This window comes from Protopterus annectens, chromosome 8.part0, assembly GCF_019279795.1.
Source record: "Protopterus annectens isolate FY-2018-M chromosome 8.part0, PAN1.0, whole genome shotgun sequence".
Lineage (NCBI taxonomy): Eukaryota > Metazoa > Chordata > Ceratodontiformes > Protopteridae > Protopterus > Protopterus annectens.
The window spans coordinates 317,500,350-317,521,162 of record NC_056741.1 but is presented as its reverse complement, the minus strand read 5'-3'; the positions used below and the strand labels follow the sequence as shown (position 1 = coordinate 317,521,162).

The window sequence follows — 20,813 nt, the reverse complement described above, 5'->3', positions numbered from 1 at the left end:
GTTCCAAAGTGTATTTAGTCATGTGAGTCTGATAATTTATACCACTAATGGACAGGGTAGCAGAAGTATGTACTTTTTTGCCCAATCTCTCCATATGTCTGCTGTCTTTGTCAGAGGAACACAGGGTGGTGGAGGGATGTAACCTAGAGGCCTTATCAGAAGCCACGGTGATGACCGAAGGGTCAGCAGATGGGGGCTTTGAACAAGAACTTACAGTCCTCAAGCACCTTGTAGAATCTGTCTGGTTTCTTAGATGCAGGAGGTTGGGAGTCAGGGGCTTTACTGGAACATGCAAATACATTTAAGAGGGCAGGTAGGACAGGAGGTACAGCTGAGGGACTAGGAGCATCTACTTGAAATAGCTCATAGTACTTTTTTGGACTTCAGACATCTGACAGCTTTCCCATTTGAAAAACTCCCTCATCTTACCCAAGATCTCACTGAAGGTAATTTCCTCCATTGGATAGTCAGTACTGTTGGGATTCTCCTCCAGGCAAGCATAATTTAGTGGATAGGGGATCTGAGATGAGTAAGCTAAGGACTTATCCTCTGAAGACTCTTCCTCCTCAGAAGAAGCCTCTTCCCTAACCCTCTTCTGAGGAGAGGTAACCCAGGGTGTGGCCAGTACTGAAACCCTAGGAGGAGGAGGCCCAAGAGACCAGAGGGTGTTAAAAATACCTTGTGTAAAATGTTTCCAATCCTTAAGTGATCAGAGGGAGGTGACAAATGCTTTGTTTTTTGTTTCTTTTCAGCACGTAGTTCAACTCTGTGTGGGGTTGGTGCACAGGATGCAGGTCTGGTTTCAATGATGTCTGAATCCATGACCTCCCTACCTAAAATTTGAGAGATTCCTCTAGGACCCTCGGTAATCACGAGTCTAGGCTCCACCTGGACATCTGTACTGGATTACCCGCAGTACCTCCAAGAACCTGCTATCATCTTGATATAAATCGGCCTCTGTTACGGGCTCGGCCTGTGAATAGGACATAGGGACTCAAAGTTTCTCCGGGCTAGCAACTGCCTCGTGAGAGACGTCCACCACAGAAGGTGCAGCAGAAGCTTCAGGCCTAGGCTTCTTGGCCTTCCAGTTCACAAGTGACTCGGCCTCAAGCCATACTGACTCCTCCATAGCACTCTTCGCAAGGAGTTTCAAGCACTGATTCTCTAAATAAATGGAAAGGGAAGCTAACCTATTTCTCAAAGTTTTAGGCACAAAGGCCTGGCAGATAGAACAAGATATGTGGTCATGGGAAGGCCCAAGACAAAAAAGGAACTGCTGGTGGTTGTCTTTATGTGGAAATCTCTTACTATCCATATCCAAAAATCATGAACTTTCAATTTCTTAATGTTTATATTATCTTCTTAGTTTCTTTCCAGACATACTCAGCTGTAATACCACAGCCCTTTTTAATCCATACACCTAAATACTTCATCTTATCATGTCCCAAGAAAGTACAGATATTACAAAACCAATTAATGTGTGGGTACATAATTAACTGCTAACATGTTTCTTTTATTTTCAATTATTTTATATCCAGAAAAAAACACTGAAACCATCTCCAAAACATTCCACAATACTGAAACATCCCTTTCTGGATTCATTAAGTACATAATATTTTCTGCAAATAAAATGATTTTTTCCTTAAGTACCATGTTGGTTATATCCTTGAATTTACAAATCCTTTATTTTCTTTGCCAATGGTTTTAAATATACACCAAACAGAGGGAAAAGTTATCCATGCCTGCCTACTCTGTTCCAACCTAGCTTATAGAAAAAGAGCCTTGTCATCTTAATCCTCACCTCCAGCTCTTCATGTATCATCCCTTATTAACCTTATTATTCTATCAGGGAATGTAGAGTTGCGTATATACACTTACCATAACAGCAGATGTTGAAATATTGATCATTGTTGCAGTAGCTTAAACTGTGTGGTTTACATCCTGCCAAGGAAATGACAGCCAGCCAGCTGCTGGGTCAGGTCTGGGATGAGGGTAAAAAAAAACTTGAAAGACTGAGGAACTTTATACAATCTGCTTTCTTAAGAGCGGCAAGCTGACTATCAGGAAAGTTAGAGATTCTGACAGACACATATGCTGACAACACTGGCGGGATGGGTGAAGGTTATGGCAATTCCATTTGTAAAAGCTCATAGTATTTTCTGAGGGACTGAGAAAGAATAGTTGTGTAAAATCTTACCATAACCATAATGTCCTTCTCCTTCCCCTTCCATGTTGCAGCATTCATAACCTGAGGGATTCCCCACCTGGACGACCCAAACGTCTGGCCAGTGCACATCCAAAATATGAGGAACCCTTTCACTAGGATTCTTAAGGTTAGGAAAAAGGGTGGGCATATAAATGGATTGGTTTTAGGGACAAAATTACCTTAGGCATGAAGGAAGGGTTAATACGAAGAGATACCCTGCACTTGTGGAAAATAAGAAAAGGTTGGCAAGCCATAAGGACTTGGAGTTCCGACATTCTTCTAGCAGAAGTGATGGCTACTAACATGATTGTTTTCCATCATCTCATCGTTTTCTGTTTTACTTAATTCAACTCAAAGGCTGTTGAGTTGGGGCTCTGAAGATGAACATGTGTTGGCAGAAGGTGGTCTGGACCCAGAATATACGGACGGGAATGCTTTAAAGACTATTAGCAACAGAACAGGCGACTTTGTACTTTATAACTACAGTGATGTCTGTTGTAATATGGAACATGTTGAATTATTGAGTAGAGGGGAACCTTTGGTCCCTTCAGCTAACTGCAAAACTGATAGCCTGTTGATTGACTTAAAACTTTTTTTAAGAAAACTCAACTTTAAGATTTTGCATCAGGAAGGGGGTGAAGAAATGACGGATGTGATTAGGAGAAGCAGTATTTTTAACCCACCCCTACGCCTTCCATTAATTATTTTTGAAAAGCTGGTGGAATTTGAATTTAGGGGCCTAGTGGGGAAGGGCTCCTGTGGTAATGTACAGGGGAATTTGACTGATGCAGAGTCGTGTTTATTAAAACAACTTTCTGATAAACAACTTAGGGTTTTGAAACCCGACAAAGGGAGTGGGGTAGTTATTATGAATAAAGTAGAATACATATAAAAAATGTCAGGCCATGTTAACATTGATATGTATGAGGAAACTTCCATTAATTTGGCCTACAAGTGCATTGACTTTTACCTACAAGATATGCTGGATGAAGGTGAAATCACATCCAGCACCTTTGATTATTTTCAAGTTAAGTATTTAGTGGTACCGTGTATCTTTGGTATACCAAACATACACAAGAGTACCACTGATCCACCAAGGAGGCTTATTGTCAATGCAAGGAAATCTAAAACCCACCCTCTGGGAAAGTATGTTGACATCATTTTAAAGGACTGTCTAGGGTCTTTTGACCATATATGCAAGGACTCTTGGGATTTTCTCATGAAAATGAAAAATGTTGAATACAAAGAACAAAGTATTTTTGTAACAACTGATGTGGTCGGACTGTTTAATACCATTCCACATGATGTTGGGGTGGAATGGTTCCATGACTTTGTGTGAATGCACTTGTTTAGACAACAATACTGTTAATGTTCTTGTTTTGTGGATGGAGTTGCTTCTAAAATACAACTTTGTATATCTGGAGGGCCAGTATTATACACAAAGAAAGGGGGGTGGCTATGGCGGCTTCATGTGCCCCCATTTTTGCCAACATTGTTTTACTCCAATGCGAGAGACGCATCCTATTCCCACACTTTGAAAGAAAACCTTGGAGTTTATATCTCCAATTTTTGGATGATATTTTAATATGTAGGATATGGAAGTTGGTGAAATTGAGGGATTCATGGAGTTTTTAAATACCTCTACCCCCTTTCTAAGTTTTACTTATCAATATAATATCTCAAATATGAACTACTTAGATGTCACCTTGTCTAAGGACTCCCTAGACAAGAGATGGGTTAGTAACATCTAGCGCAAACCTATTTATAGTAACAGTATACTACATTTTGACAGTAACCACCCCCAACATCAAAAAGTTGGGATCATCAAAGGCCAGTTTATTCGGCTGGCCCGGATGGTATCCAGTTGAGAAACATTTATTCAGGAATGTGAAAAAATGAGCCACATGTTTTTCAGTAGAGGGTACCCTCAGGGGGTGGTATCCAAGGTGTGCATGGACATCAAAACTAAAAGGGGAAATAGGAGAGATAATCCCCCTGCTTTGCTCCCATGACCTTTTAAGAAATGGCCCTTTTAGGAAAAGTGACACTAAAAGGGTCGGATTTAAAGGGAGCCTTTGTTACTCAATATTGCAATGAGGCCACCCACATTAGAAATATCATTCATAAACACTGACATATTTTTTCTAACTTTAAAGAATTAAGCATAGTGGCAAACCAAAACCTCAGGTGATTTTTTGGGGGCTTTGAAAAACCACTTACAGCAGGGCACCTTTGACTTTGGGTCAGAATATACTTGCCTAAAATGGGGTACTTATGAATGTGGTAACTCTGCCCAACGTAAAATGGTTTTGGAGGGAGACAGGGTAACAGTGAACCACTTTACCATTTTTTCAAGGGCCCATAGTAACTGCAATTCGGTGGGGGTTGTATATGTGGCCAGGTGCTTGAAATGCCAGTGTTTCTATGTGGGAAAAACTAAGAGAAAATTTAAGGAATGCATGTATGAGCATGGTCTGGATATCAGGAAGGGTGATACCAAAAATGCATTGGCCAAGCACATAGGGGAGTATAAAGATCACAGTTTTAACTTCTTTGTTTTGGAACGTGTACAAAGAAATTTCGGGGGGGGGACCTTGGGAAGATCTCTTGGAAACCAAGGAGCTTAGGTGGCAGTTAAGGCTGGATGCCACCACCTTCCCCAGCCTGAATGACAGTACATCTACCACTAGTGTTTTAAAGTTGAAATCATATGTGGCGTAAATATTTAAGTAACCAATTACAGGCCATTTTCATTCAAACATGTTTTTTACATATTTACAAACTTTTATACATGTTTCTACATTTATACACCTTTATACGTATATACCTGTGTATTAATATAAGTACCTATATATATTTATTTCTGAAATTTTTAGGAATTTTGTATTTTCTAAGTGTGTTGAATATCAATTATTTTTATTCATTGCTTTGAGGAGAATGTAAGGGTAAAGTTAGGTTACATACACTTTTTATGGTTGTGCCCCTTTTATGCTATGGATTGAATAATGCCTCCATTAATTTTATTGGATAGTGACTTAAGGGTGGGAATTTAAAAGTGCTGGGTGCTATATGCGTTTGTGATTCTGATGAAGTACATATATGAAAGCGCTTAATCATCTTGTTTCTGTGGATCAATAAACATTGTGGACTTTACTCCAGTGTGGCTGGTCTTCGTTTTTGGACCTATTCTGTTCCAGAGTGGGGTTACAGGAAAAGAGCCTTGCCATCTTAATCCTCACCTCCAACTCTTCATGTATCATCCCTTATTAACCTTATTATTCTATCAGGGAATGTAGAGTTGCGTATGTACACTTATAACAGCAGATGTTCAAATATTGATCATTGTTGTAGTAGCTTAAACTGTTTGGTTTACATCCTGCCAAGGAAATGATAGCCAGACAGCTGCTGGGTCAGGTCTGGGATGAGGGTAAAAAAAAACCTTGAAAGACTGTGGAACTTTATACAACCTGCTTTCTTAAGAGCGGCAAGCTGGCTTATCAGGAAAGTTATAGATTCTGACAGACACATATGCTGACAACACTGAAGAGATGGGTAAAGGTTATGGCAATTCCATTTGTAACAGCTCATATTATTTTCTGAGGGACTGAGAAAGAATAGTTGTGTAAAATCTTACCATAACCATAGATGTCCTTCTCCTTCCCCTTCCATGTTGCAGTATTCATAACCTGAGGGATTCCTCCGCCTGGGCGACCCAAACGTCTGGCCAGTACACATCCAAAATATGAGGAACCCTTTCACTAGGATTTTAGGGTTAGGAAAACAGGTGGGCAGAAATGGATTGGTTTTAGGGACAAGTCATTAACCACCTTAGGCATGAAGGAAGGGTTAGTACGAAGAGATACTCTGCACTTATGGAAAATAAGAAAAGGTTGGCAAGCCGTAAGGGCTTGGAGTTCTGACATTCTTCTAGCAGAAGTGATTGCTACTAACAGGATTGTTTTCCATGTGCAAATTATTAAAGAGGCTGACACTGCAGGCTCAAAGGGAGCCTGAGTGAGCTTTTCCAGAACAAAATATAGATCCCAGGGAGGATGGACAGGTTTCCTACGAGGTCTAATGTGAAGGATGCCTTTTAGAAAGAGCTTAACGTCTAACCTAGAAGCTAGAGGAGGGGATAAAGGCAGATATGCTGAAATGGCTGACAGATGGGCTTCAATAGAAGAGTAGGCCAAGCCAGCCTTACGTAGCTCACGCAAATAGGAAAGAACCAATGGAATGTCCACTGAAAATGGATCTAGGCCTTTCTTTAGACACCATATAGAGAAACATTTCCATTTGGATAAAGAGGATCTCCCAGTATTGGGATTCCTGGCCTCTTGCAGGACTAGATGCACTTCCTCAGAAAAAAGGTGTCAGAAAGGGATCAAAAGGCTATCACCCACAGAGTAAGATTCAGGGAGAATGTGGATGGATAAGCGATCCCTTGTCTTGTGTGCAAAAATCCAACCTGTGGGTAAGTTGTGATGACTGCTCTTGGCTAAATGCAGAAGACGGAACCAGTGCTGTCTTGGCCAAAAGGGAGTCAACAACAAGATTTATGGTTTGTCCTGATGTATTTTCAAGTAGGACCTTCTGAAAGAGTGGGAAGGAGGGGGGGGGTGCATAATGAAACATCCCCTTCCATGAGAAGGATAGGGCAGCTACCTTCCATACCAGAGGGTCTGGGACTCTGGCACAAAACTTTGGAAGGTGTCTGTTCATGGGGGAGGCAAATAGGTCTGTTTGAGGAGTACCCCACTGGTGAAGAATGTACAGAAACACATCCCTGTGAAGCATTACTTCGTTGGCTTGTGTCATGGGACCTGCTGAGTGTGTCTGCCAGCACATTTTGAAGGGATATAAACTGCTTACAAAGAAACCTTCTCTTGACAGGCAATGTCCCAGGCTTGAAGGGCCAACTTGCAAAGCAGGTATGACTTGTTGCCCCCCCCACCCCCATTTGTTCACATACCATAGAACTGTTGTGTTGTCTGTGAATAACTTCAGAGGTCCTGGGAGTAGGGAGGAATGAAAGGCTTGGAGTGCCACGATCAAAGCCCTCATTTCCTTTACATTGCTAAGTTCCTTCTTGACTGAGGAAGGCCAAAGGCCCTGGACTATTAAGTAACCCTGAGTAGCTCCCCCACCCCAAGTCTGGGCATCTGTGTAGAGTTCCTGAACTGGAGTTGGCTGTACCAAAGGGGAAGACCTGGGTTAAGTTGAATCTGTTAAACCCACAATTGTATTTCTTTCTTTATGCATGGGCGAAGAGGGAGTACAAAATCCAGAAAATGGGCATGCTGGCTCCAAACAGTTTTTAGAAACCACTGGATCTTCTGCATATGTAGCATGGGAATGAATGACGCCATGAATCCTAGTATACACATGTACTCCCTGGCAGAGATGGAGGTTAAGGGGAGTAGTTGTAGGAAGTAGTTGAGCAGAGTCTTCACTTTTTGAGGAGGGATGAAAGCCATCATCCGATCTGTCCTTAGTCTGCATCCTAAGAAAATCTGATCTTGGGAAGGATTGAGAAGACTTGGCGGAGTTTTATGGTGAACCCCAGGCCTTGGGGGGGGGGGGACAGTGAAGACTAGGCTTTGCTTTAGGGTGTCTGGGTGCACTGCTTCAATTAGCAGGTCATCCAGACAAAGATAGATCAGTATTCCTTGGAGCCTGCAGAAAGCAATGACAGGAGCTAAGCATTTTGTGAATATCCTTGGTGCCATAGAGAGTCTAAAGGGCAAATCACAGAACTGAAAATGTGAGAAAGCAACAGAAAAGCGTATAAACTTCCTGTATTGAGGATGAATGGGGATATGCAGGTATGAATCCTTGATGTCCACAGCAAATAGAAAGGCCTGGGAAACAGAAGAGGGAAAAGAAGTTGGAGAGTGAGCATACGGAAAGTTGGCATTTTGAAAAAAAGGTTGAGATGCGAGAGGTCTAAGATTGGTCTCCATGGACCATCTTTTCTGAGAATTAGGAACATCCTTGAGTAAAACCCTCTTATTTTTATTTTTTTGTAGTGGAGGGACTTCCTGAATGGTTCCTTGTTTTAGTAAGTCCTCTAGGATTTAAAAGAACAGATTAACCTGATCCCATGGAGGTTGTGGAATGCCCATGAAGAGACCGAGATTTCCATACAATGCAGTAGCGATTTTGGATAATGGAAAGGACACACTTGGTGGAGATACTTTTTCCAAGAGGGAAGAGAAGATGGTAGGCGTTAGGAAAGGGGGGTGTTGAGAGATTTGCCAGGTAGTCACAGAATACCTGGCCTGTCTGGAAAGGTGTTTTTTTTTTAGCAGGGGTTTGCTGAGGTCTGGAAGATTCCTGTCTACGAGCCACTTCTTGCGTGAAGGAGGGGATCTGTGTTGTTTCCTTCTGAGAAATTGTGTCTTGGGAAGGAATATTTCTGTGGTATTGGAAAACTGGAGACACAAAGACGTGTTTCAGTTCCTTAAGTTCTTTCCCCTTTGTCATGTAGGGACTTGAAAAGGGCTGCAGCATCAGCACCAAAGAAGGGATCATTGTCCAGAGATGCATCCATAATTTTAGCCTTGATATCATCAGGCCAAGCTTGTATTCTCAACCATGAGTACATTCTAAGGACAGAAACAGAAGCTGCTGATCTAGCAGAAACTTCAGCTGCTTCATAACTGCAATTTAACTGAATGTCTAAGCACCTGGCCTGAGGCAGACAGTAAAGAGGCAAGCTGATCCCAGCTGAGAAGCTTAGGAAAAGCAATGCCAGAAAATATTTTTACATATGGGTCTTGTAGTTGATGGCTCTGAAAGCCAGCATAGAGGAGGTATACATTTTTTTACCTATCCTCTCCATCATTTTGCTAGCCTTATCAGAAGGGAGTAGATTAGTAGAGGGAAGAAGTCTGGAAGGATTGTCTGCAGAAAGGGAAATAACTGAAGAATCTGCTGGAGGACATTTAAATTAAAACTTGCTGTCCTCAGGGACTTTATAGAATCTGTCGGGGCTTTTAGGGGCTGGAGGTTGAGAATCTGGATTCTTTGAAACTGAGAGAAAGACCTCCAGAAAAGCAAGCTGAACAGGAAGAATGCCCAAGAGAGATGGTGAGTTCATCTGCAATAGATCATATCATCTCTTTTTAACTTCTGATATTTGACTACTTTCCCATTTAAAAAAAGTGTCTCATTCTAGAAAAAGTTTTTCTAGAAGACAAATCTTCCTCTGGAGAATCCCCACCATTAGAATCGAATTCAGGGGAAACATAGCCTAAAGGTGGACTCTATTTGACATGTGTAAATTAATGATTCATCTGAGAAAGAATATTCTTCATCTCAGGTCTATATCACATAGTCGTCATCTTATAACTTCCAACACGCAATGTTCAAACCATTATGTTAGAAGCTACAAAACTTCGACTATGGATTAAAAAAAAAAAAAGGAAAACAAAATAAACTGTTTTAAGCAGGGGCCAAGCCCCCTGCACCCCCCACTACTTAAAAATACCAACTCCGAGATCGCACCCCATTGAACAAAATGGAAACCTCCGCTTATGGAGATTTCCATTGAAACGCTCAAACGTTTACAAATTCGAACTTATGGTCTCGACCATATGAGGTTCGAACTTGTAAAAGTTCGACTACGTGATAGGAACCCATTGTCTCCATAAGCCTCCTGCTCCTTACAGATCTTCTAGGAGTATCACTGAGTACAATGTCCCCTTTGGTATGTACCTAACCAGGCATATCCAACAACTGGAACATCCACAGAGGTCCCTCACTAAAAAAAATACAGGGCATAAGTAATATGTCTTATGCAGACTGCCTCAAGGCCCTATCCCTGTATTCGGTCTCCTACAGGCTTTTATGGGGAGATCTATGCCTGGCATACAAGGCCATTATCAGACCCCACTCTGATGGACCTCCTGCAGATCCACAAAACAAACAGCACCAGAATTACCAGTTCTAAAGACTTAAACCTTGCCTGTGATATAAATACAATCTGCTGGAGAGATAGGTATGTATCCCAGAGATTACCCTATTTTTGGAACAGGCTCCCCATCCACGTGAAGCACAGTTCCTCCCTAATACAGTTTAAGTGAAACTTGAACAATTAGATGGGGAACTGGAAATTCATCCCTGGTATGGCACCTATATCTCTAATGGTCACAGGTAACCTGTAAATGGTTCATCTCCCAGGCCCATGCTTACACTTATCAAGGGTATCAGAAAGTACAGTTGTGTACACTTACCATAAATGTAGATGTTCGAGTGTATTCACTGTTGCAGTCATCACATTTGGGTTATCTGCTTGCAGTAGCCCTCAGTCGGCCTGATTACCAAAGTCTTGGGTCCTGCGTCAGTTGCTGTCTCATCTTCCATGACGTCAGGTAGTCAGGGGTATAAAGCATGCAGCCAATGCTATTAAATCAGATTTTCTTGCCCCAGATGTCAGGTGCCCCCCTAATGGGAAGCAATTAAATATATATATATATATATATATATATACATATACACACACACAAGGTTATACCTCCAACAAAAAAGCAAATACACTGAAAAGCTTTTAAGCATAGTAAAGGAGAATAGAGGTATAGACAAAAGAAGTCAGGGGGCTGGAGGGAGGGTAACCAGGACTGCAACAGTGAATACACTCGAACATCTACATTTCTGGTAAGTGTACACAACTGTACGATGTTCTTCATGTTTCACTGTTGCAGTCATCACATTTGGGTAGATTCCCAAAGCTAAGGAAGGGTGGAGGAAATTAAGAAGCATTAGGGCTGGCAATCAGGCCCTGTAAGACTGCTGTGGCAAATCCAGCTCTGGATTTAGAAAAGATAGGTAAGTGGTAATGCTTGGTGAAAGTGTATACAGAGCTCCAGGTTGCAGCTTCCAGGATGTCCCTGGTAGGGACTCCCCTGAGGAATGCTGCAGAGGTTGATGTAGACCTCGTGGAATGTGTTCTGATCCCCAGTGGGGTAGGATTCCCATGGTGTTTGTAGCAGAAATGGATGCAGTATGCTATCCATTTTGAAATGGTTTGCTTTGAAATGGCCTTGCCCTCTGCCCCTGCAGCAAAGCTGACTAGCAGCTGGTCAGATTTTTTGAAAGGCTTAGTCCTGTCCAGATAGAACCTGAACTGCCTGTGCACATCCAGGGAGTGCAGGATCCTTTCCCCTTTATTCTGAGGATTAGGGAAAAAGGTTGGCAAATGAATGGATTGGTTTAAAGCCACAGTAGATACCACCTTGGGCATGAATGATGGGTTAGTCCTGAGGGAAACCTTGTTCACATGAAAGATAATGAGGGGTTCCACGGCCATAAGAGCCTGCAATTTAGACACTCTTCTTGCTGAAGTAATGGTTAGAAGTAAACTGTTTTCCAAGACAGGAATTTTAACTCTGCTGTAGCAACAGGTTCAAAGGGTGGAAGGGTGAGCCTTTTCCAATACAAAGTTAAGGTCCCAGGCTGGAGTGGGAGCTCTCCTGGGGGGTCTTAAATTTTTGACTCCTCTCAGGAACTGTTTGACCAGAGGATGAGAGAAGAGGGGTGGGCTCAGTATTATAATGAGCTGAGATGGCAGAGGCATGAATCTTAATTGAAGAAGGATAGGCCTTTGTGGAGCATTTCTTTAAGTGATCTAGTATATGAGGTAAGCTGGGCACAGTTGTGTCCATTCCCTGAGACTGGCTCCAGGAGCAGTATCTTTTCCACTTTTCCAAATAGGATTTTCTAGTACTAGGCCTCCTTGCCTCAAGAATGACATCCAGTACCTGCTTACTGACAGTTGCTGGTGATAAGTTCAGGGGATGAGCCAGGCTGCTAGGTTCTGGATCTGTAACTGAGGGTGCAAAATCTGGCCCTCCTGCTGGGACAGCAGGGAAGGGGGTCTTAGGCAGGTGTCATGGTGGCACTATTGTCAGACTGCGCAAAAGAGGGTACCAGTGCTGGCGTGGCCAGTCTGGTGCAATCAGGATTGTCCTTGGCTTGTCCTGTTTGATCTTTAGTAGAACCTTTGAGAGGAGGGGCAGAGGGGGAAAAGGCATAGATTGAGAGGCTTTCCCAGGTAAAGGACAGGGCATCCACTTTCCAAGCTTGGCTGTGGGGAGTTCTGGTGCAATATTTGCTCAATTGATAGTTCTGAGTGGAAGCAAAGAGGTCCACCTCTGATGCCCCCAACCTGTTCCTCAAAGGCTTGAATATTTTGGGTTCCAGTTTCCACTCATGTGGGTCCATGAGATTTCTGCTCAAGTCTGCCAGTGAATTTAGTTTGCCTGGCAGGAATAGAGCTTGAAGGTACACTTAGTTGCTCAAGGCTGTGTTCCACAGATCCATGGCTAACCTGCAGAGTGGGTAGGAATGGGTTCCCCTGCTTATGTACCACATAACTGTGGTGTTATCTGTCTTTACCAATAGTTGTCCGGGAAGAATAAGGCCTTTGAAGGCTGTCAAAGCATTCTGTACAGCTAACATTTCTTTTTGATTGATATGCAGGTGCATTTGCTTTGGGCTCCATTTGCCTTGAATGCAATGTCCTGCCATGTGAGCCCCCATGCATAGTCTGATGGATCTGTTGTTAGGGTTTGGGCGGCAGGGGGTTGAGTGAAAGGGAGTCCCTTGTTGTGGTAGCAGGCCTTTGCCCAACAAAGGAACTCTGTCCTTAGGCAAGGAATGACAGGAATCGTTTCCAGGTCCCGAGAATGTTGACACCAGAGACTTTTTAAGTACCACTGAAGTTTCTTCATATGCAGTCTTGCATATGGAATTAGCAGAATGCAAGAGGCCATGAACCCTAGGGCTTGCAGTATGTTTCTTGCAGATAGCTAGGTTTTGGTGGCCAGAAGACTGAAGTAGTTTGTCAAATAAATGTGTTTTTCTGGAGTGAGAAATACCATCTGGGAAGTTGTGTTCAAGCTTGCTCCCAGGAATACAATCTGTTGGCTGGGTACCAGATGTGATTTCTTTTTGTTGATGGTGTACCCCAGTGAAGTTAGAAGTCTCTTTACAAATATCAGGTGCTGTAGTAGCAATTCCTGACTGCCCGCCTGAATCAGGCAATTGTCCAAGTATGGGTAAATTTGAATTCTTCTCTGCCTGCAATATACAATGGCTGGAGATAGGCATTTTGTGAATACCCTGGGTGCAGTAGACAAGCTAAAGGGAAGTGCAGAGAACTGATGGTGCATAGAGCCTGCTCTGAAACGTGGGTATTTCCTGCAAGATTCCCTTATGGGAATGTGCAGATAAGCTTCTTTTAAGTCTAGGGTTGCTAGCCAGCAGTCCTTGGTTAGCATAGGAAGCAGATGTTGGAGAGCAAGCATTTTGAATTTTGGAACCACCAGAAAGGTGTTGAGAATAGACAGATCCAGGATAGGACACCAAGAGTTTTCTTTTCTGGGTACCAGAAACAATCTGGAATAAAAGCCTTGTCCCCTTTGTTCTGCTGGGACAGGTGGAATAGCCTTGATACTGAGAAGAGAGAGTACTTGCTTTTGTGTCTCTGCCCACTGGTTTGGGGGGAGGTCGGGCCATCCACTTGGGGTTGGGAGTGAGTGGAAGTGGAATCTGTATCCCTGGGAAACAATATTTAAGACCCATCTGTCCTGGGGAATGTGCTCCCAGTTTTTGGCATGCAGGGCAAGTTTTCCTCCTAAAGGTGCAAGTACTTGGGCAAGGCTTGGAAGAGTTAAGGATAAGTCATTGTGAGATTTTACCACAGGATGGCAGCTTAATACTCCCTGTTTTGGACATGGGTGCACTCCATTGCTTAGATCTGTACATACCCGGAGACTCTAGTCTTGGTGGTCTGCTGTCCATGGGTTTGGACTGAGAAGGTCTGGGAGGGATGGGAAAAGGCCACTGCCTACTGAATCTAGGTGGCTGTAAGAAATCTTTAACAGTTTGCATCGATTTAGCTTTTTCCTCCATCCTTTTGAGGACTTCTGCTTTACTGCCAAATAGATGCTCTTGGTTTAATGGTGCATCTAGTAATTTTGCTTTGACATGGTCTGGCAAGTTTTGTTCCTTAAGCCAAGCATGCCTTCTAAGAACAGACCCAGTGACAGCAGCCCTGCAAGATGCTTCTAAGGCATCAAAACCACATTGCAAAGTATGTTTACCAACTTGGTTAGCAGAATGCATTAACTCTTGTAAATCTTTATGTTCTGCACAATCAGGAATCAACATAATTTTCTGTTTAATTAGTTCCATAATATGTCGATGATACTTTAACATATGAAACTGGCAATTTAAAGCCCTGATGGCAAGAGTAGCAGAGGTGTATACCTTCTTACCCCATCTGTCTAAAGCCCTAGAATCCCTGTCCGAAGGGGTAGGATTTTTGGCTGTTGTAGCCTAAATGCCTTTAGGTCCCTGGAAAATGGTCTCTGGATCTGCAGCAGGATTCTTAAAGAGGAATTTGTGGGAGTCAGGTACTCTATAGTACCTGTCAGGTTTCCTGAGAGCTGGAGGTAAAGTATCAGGGATAAGACTGGATTCCAGGAAGACATCATCTACAATTTCCAGAATTGGAGGAATAGCTACAGGCCTGTGCTGAGGCAAGTTTAAAAATTCCCTGAGTCTATTTTTGGACTGAGAGTAGTCCTGGCTCTCCCAACGGAAATGCTCTCTAAGGGTAAGCAAAGTTTCACCAAAAGAAAAATCTTCTGGTGGGGAAGCAGAGGGAATGGAATCCTCTGCATCCGAATCCTCATAGGTAGATAAGGGTATGTCCTGGTAATCAGAAGGGCCAGAGTCATCAGACTCCTGATCAGAAGAATCAGAAGGAAAATCAGTTCTTGGTCTTTTTGAGGGGGAAGGCTGACTTCCCCTAATTAAAGTAATAAGGTCTTCAGCCATTCTAAGCATTTGATTTTGTGGTATGTGGGCCTGAGAATGCACTTTGGTCGTTGGTTTCCTAGGAGTAGTGCGAACTTTAGGCCTGAGAAATTCTTTATTTTTGGTGTGAAATGAAGTCGTCGGTTTAATATGTAATTCAGAAGGCCTGAATACACCCTCAGAAGCCAGTGCCTGCACAGCGGCTCTGGACCCATCCAAGGTAGAGACATCCGCAGGTTCCATAGTCGAAGAAGCATCTCTGAATGGGTCTCAGTAGAGGCCTGCAAATCTGAAGAAGCGGGTATCGGGGGCTGTGGAAGCGCCTCACAGAGTACCGGCGGACTGTCGACTAGCTTAACGGTAGCATCGTCGGCAGTTTTGGACCTATGGGGTCAGTGTCTTTATCCTTACTTTTTTTGGAAGATCGGTAGTCGGATGGCTTATTGAAGCCATTTCGGAATACGGAGATTGAGAGCGAAAGAATTTAGTGACAAAAATAGCCCAACGACTAATAGTTCGGGCATTGAACAAGGCACAAAATCGACAGCAAGGGACATCGTGGTCTGGGCCTAAACAGGTGACGCAGTAAGAATGAAAATCTCTGTGAGGTATTTGCTTTCTACAGGCAAGACAATTATTAACTTTTTCTAACATCGGTTAGCACAAGAAAAAAGGATCCTCAACAGGGTACTTATCTTTTAGAAGACTTCGGGTCTGAAACACAAAAAACGAAAAGTTCATGAGGTGGCCGACCAACACTTGAAAACTGCATCTGCTTCGGACACCGCACAGCAAGAAAGACTGATGTAATGGTGTCAACTGCATGTTTTAAACCCCTAACGACCTGACATCGTGGAAGAAGTGACAGCATCCGATGCAGAAATCCCAAGACACTGATATTCAGGCTGGCTGAGGGCTATCTGCAGGCAGATCACCCAAATGTGATGACTGCAACAGTGAAACACGAAGAACATCAGCAAATACTCTGCGGTCAGATGAATGGCAGAAGTTGGCTTTCGGACTGGTGGCAGAGAAGTTCTCAGGAAGGATATGTGCCAACATCATCTTTACGGCCTATGTTAATTGCCTTGCTATGGGTAACGTTATATGCACCAAGTGGTAAGCAAAAGTCTTTTGTATACTGCCCGAATGTTTGGGTCACCTAAGTGGAGAATCCCTCAAGTTATGAATACTGCAACATAGGAAAAGGACTTCTCTTAGTGTTCTCCCACTGAAAACATTGGCACATTCCAGAAATAGTCTTAGAGAAGAATAGTCCCTCAAAGGGAGATGAATATACAATGCTGTCCATTCAGTCTGAATTGAAAATCTGAGGAGAAAACCCTGCATCTATCCATTCATCTTTCTGTCTAGATTTAGAAACTTGAATCTCTTCAGGAAAAGAATCAGTTTTTCTTTTACCAGAAACCACCTTTTAAAAAGGATCAATAGCCTGAAAAAGGCCCTGACTCAGACCTAAAAAAACTACTCCTGTCTAGAAGGACTTCTGCAAGAGTAGACAAATGCTTAGTTTTGTTTCTCTTGTTGACAGGGAAAACTGGGTCAAACAGGTTTATCAATGGTGGCAGCAGCTTCCCCAAGGATAGGCACAACACTGACTAAACAGGAGCACCTTCCCTGTCCTTTCTCCAAAGACTGACTGAAGAGTGGCTGTCCTTTGCCCACTGAGGGGACCCCAACAGCTGTAGAGGATGAAGCTAACCCTCCCCTGGTCTAGGGTGGCTGCAGGTGGTACACCAGAGGGATCTAGGAAAAAAGATAAGTGGTCTGCAGAATCAGCTTTAGCAGCAGTAGAGTCACTCACCTGTGGCGGACGCAAATTCCTAGCCTGCCTACCATGGTACCAGTAGAATGTTCCCAGGTCAAGCCATAAATGGTGCCTCTTTCCTGGGGAAACAGAGCAGTACAAGTTATTAAAACTTCACATTATCAAAAAGTCACTTTTCCCCAGTAAAAAAAAAAAAAAAACACACACACACACTGAAAAGCACTTCAATACAATATGCCAGCCCTCAAAAGTAAAATAAACACAGTTTCTCCACAGAAAAGTTAACCTTAGAAAGTTTTTAAAAACTTTTAAACTGACAGGAAAAAAGGGCACTCCGGTATAAAAGTACAAGTCTTGTGACAGTCAGTTAAAACACAATCTCATAGTTCAAAAATAATAACTTTCTTAACAAGGAAAGTGACAATAAAAATATGTGAAAGTTTTTTTTCCACAAAGGGAACTTACCTGCCCAGCAAGGGAACAGTACAGACAGACTGATGATCCTTGAAAGCCTGCAGATGAGTTTTCTTTGGCAGAAGGAAATCTCTGAAGGGCTTGGCACCAAAACCTGACTTTGAGATACCTTGCTCAAGCTGTGTATTGGTTTGGGTGTGTGGAAGGTGTCCTGAAGTTTTGGAAGATATGCAAGACATAACCCATACAGCTTAAGATACTGCAGCTATGAACCATATGATGAACATCCACTGCTGCCTGGGCCAAAAAGGAGCACCACAATTACCTTTTGGGAGTTCCTCTGACTCTTTTAATAACCCTAAATATCAATGGAAATGTGTACAAGAATATTCCTATCCACAGGAATGAAAATGCATCTGTCTTCCATGTCTGCTTGCAAGGAATCCTGAAGCAGAATCTCATAGTCAGGGAAGGTGGGTCCTCGGTCTCGAGTGTTACCACTGAATAATGAGCAGATGACACTGAGGCCACTTCCAGGTCCTAGCCAGTCAAGGGCATGCTTCACGGAATGGTCAGTGTTTATACCCCCTTGGAGTACACCCTCCAAACAAGCCTGACTGGGTTGTACCTTCTCTGGACCTTTCATCACTTGCTAAGGTGAGGGACTGGTAGAAACTTAAACCCCTTGCTAGAAGGGAGTGAAAAGGTAACACACAGGAATCAGAAAGCTGTCTCATCACAGGACCCATCTTCAAAGGAAGACAACATCAATAGCCTCTACTTCCTTAACATTTATGTCCTCTGGCAAAGGCCTGGGACAGTGTGTGAGATCCTCCTGCCAGTCCACACACTGGATATTCAACCTTTGCCATTCTCCATGCAGTAAGACAGGCCAGGAGTTTCTCCCTCTTATGCTTATGGATGGTTGGGATGATCTCTATATGAACATCATGCTTCTCTCACAGGCACACAACACCAGTTCAGGACCTAGCTCAATATATGTTATCCACAAAAAATGTTGAAAATGTTGTGCTTTAGGCATTAAATTCTGGGTAGTTTTCATGCAAAATGTGATAGCAATACCAAAACCATCATCAGCAGAAAGAAACCGGAAGGTTCATGTGCTAAGCATACTTTCCCACTGTGAAGAGGTGCATCATGAAGCCACAGTGTAAGGCACATGTACCTCAAAGTAAGGTATCTTCACAGGAAAAAATATTATGAAATGGAATGTAAAAGATAGTAAACACTATGCCTACAGAGGAGGCTCCCTATTAAGATAACACTAAGGCTTGGTTCCTGGAACAGACTGTAGACCTCTGAAACAAACTATCTGTCACACAAAGGGAAATCCTTAGAAAGTAAACTCTTTCTTCACCTTGGCCAGGGCTAAATGCAAGGGGTGACCCATAGCCGGCCTTAGGCATAGGCCAACTAGGCGGCCGCCTAGGGCGCCACTGCAGCAGGGCGTTTTTCCAGTATTTATTTGGTGTAGGTAGACGGGATGGGGGCACCAGATGGTGTGGTAGGGGGCGCCATGGAGGCATTTTGCCTAGGGCACCAGTTGACCTAAGGCCACTCCTGGGGTGACCAATAACCTATTGCTGCTGTGACTGTCTGAGATCAATGATAAGTGAAAGTTTACAGCCCCCACACATGCCAATAACCCAACATATGCAAGACAGAAATTAGCTGGTGAGAGTTCAGTGAAAAAAGACGGAGCCTTCAGATGTGGTACGAGGCTGAAGCGACAGACACTGAAATAATGCCAGGATTTAGATGAACTTTTCAACCAAAAATGTGTGCAAATGAATTAAAAACAACCCAAGAGATGGTTCTAGTAACAGCAGCAACCTGGGACTTAATCTTGGCAAAAATAAAGGAAGGCTACATTTGCTGAAAAGTACATTTATCGGTCTGGTAAGATAAAGTAGGTATAGAGCACAGCTTGTTGGCAATAAGCCTGATAAAATTGTTTGAGTACTGACAGAAGCCAAGAAAGGTCCAAAATTCCTAAATGATTTATTTTCTTCTGTCCCAGATAACAGAGATCAGCAGAGACACTGCAATATTAGCATGTGAATCCCCTAGGAAGCTGTAAGGCCATCATCTACTCACAATGACGTGATTAATACACAACCTGCATCCAGAAAAGAAATGGAAATTTGTAGACTCTGACTGAAAAGTGAAAGGACCTTATCCCAGCTGCTCTCCTGTTAACAAATGAGAGGTTCTTCTAAACATTTGCAAAATACGTGTAGACACTCTTATTCATCTCACCTATTTCCCTTTCTGAATTCTGCTTCCAGATATCGAATTCCATCTCGAGCTCCTGAATTCTCTTTCTTCAAAAAATCCAAGCCATCAATTACTGGTTAGGAAAAGAAATAGAGAGAAATCAAAGGCATGAACAGTCACAAAAACAAACAAGAAAAAAAAATGATTGAGGGCACTGACTGTATTATGAGGCTGCATTACCTGTACGAGGGATAATTATTATAAACCGCCCACTGCTGGCGAGCTGCCGTACAATCTGCAGATGCTGACAGAAGGCCTGGGTGTCTGGTACTAGATAAGGAGACATTACAGACTGTGTCTTAGGCTGTTGCAGGCTTCCTTCCAATTGCGAAACCTCCAGCTGTAGAAAGATATCAGATCTTAAAATCATATACTTCAATTCTATACATGATTAACTATGCATAAAGTCTGTCAACTGAGATACTGGACTGATCTACAAGGATCCAATCTAGCCACTGCCTGAACGTCAAGGAATAAAACAGTACAGATTTTATAAACTGACCATAAAAACAAACTTAGCAACTACAGTACAGTGTAAAAATACCTTAATACATAATGTGGAGACAACCAAATGATTCCAAAAAACAAGACATTAATAAAACAAACAAAAAAATTCTGAAGAGTTTACAGAGTTTATATGAAATAGAGATAATTTATTATTAAATTAAAAGTAATCAAGTAACTTATCCCTCCAAAAAGAGAACAATCAAGTAACAGTGGGATGAGAAGAATTTGCAAGTAACTGCATTTTTGGGGAGTGGTCAAAGTAGTACTCAACAATGACATCTGCACATCCAAGGACTGAGAAAACTTGTCACTTCCTTTTAAATTATTATATGGTCTATCAAACTGTGACCTTAGACATTAAGGGGCTTTCTACAGCATCAGCTGATGTTCCAAGGGAGGGTTTCTTTACTAACTTAACCAGGTGAGTACAAAGGTGGAGATCTAAGGATCCCTTAATTAAAAGCCAGCTGGCTCCAAGCAGTCAGCGGTATAAACCTACACATCCTGTAAGAGGGGACATACAAGCAAACATCAGGGGATTTTGTGCTACCACCGGCATCCTGGCATATGACTGTATTTTGCACTATGGCCCTTAACCCCTCTTCTGAGTGGGACAAGCACACCTGCAACACTGGAGGGACTGCCAACACTGCCTGCATGTCCACACATGTATCTGCTTGGGCAGCCACAGCACATGCCCCCTTCCTAAAACAGGCTGTTTTCAGTCTCATTACCTGAGCAGCAAGCATAGCCAGCCAAGATCCACCTCCCTCA

The 20,813-nt window shown here is 42.8% G+C and overlaps 1 protein-coding gene across 1 annotated transcript in view; it reads right to left on the bottom strand.

Moving 5' to 3' along the window:
- The window catches only part of SMG5 (SMG5 nonsense mediated mRNA decay factor), a 2,571,376-nt gene that overhangs the window by 309,442 nt on the left and 2,241,121 nt on the right, over window positions 1-20,813 (bottom strand). The window contains exons 18-19 of the mRNA XM_044079814.1: window positions 19,713-19,872; window positions 19,515-19,605 (exon numbers count right to left, since the gene is read on the bottom strand). Coding sequence (XP_043935749.1) covers window positions 19,515-19,605; window positions 19,713-19,872 — 251 coding nt within the window. The remainder of the gene's footprint in view (window positions 1-19,514; window positions 19,606-19,712; window positions 19,873-20,813) is intronic.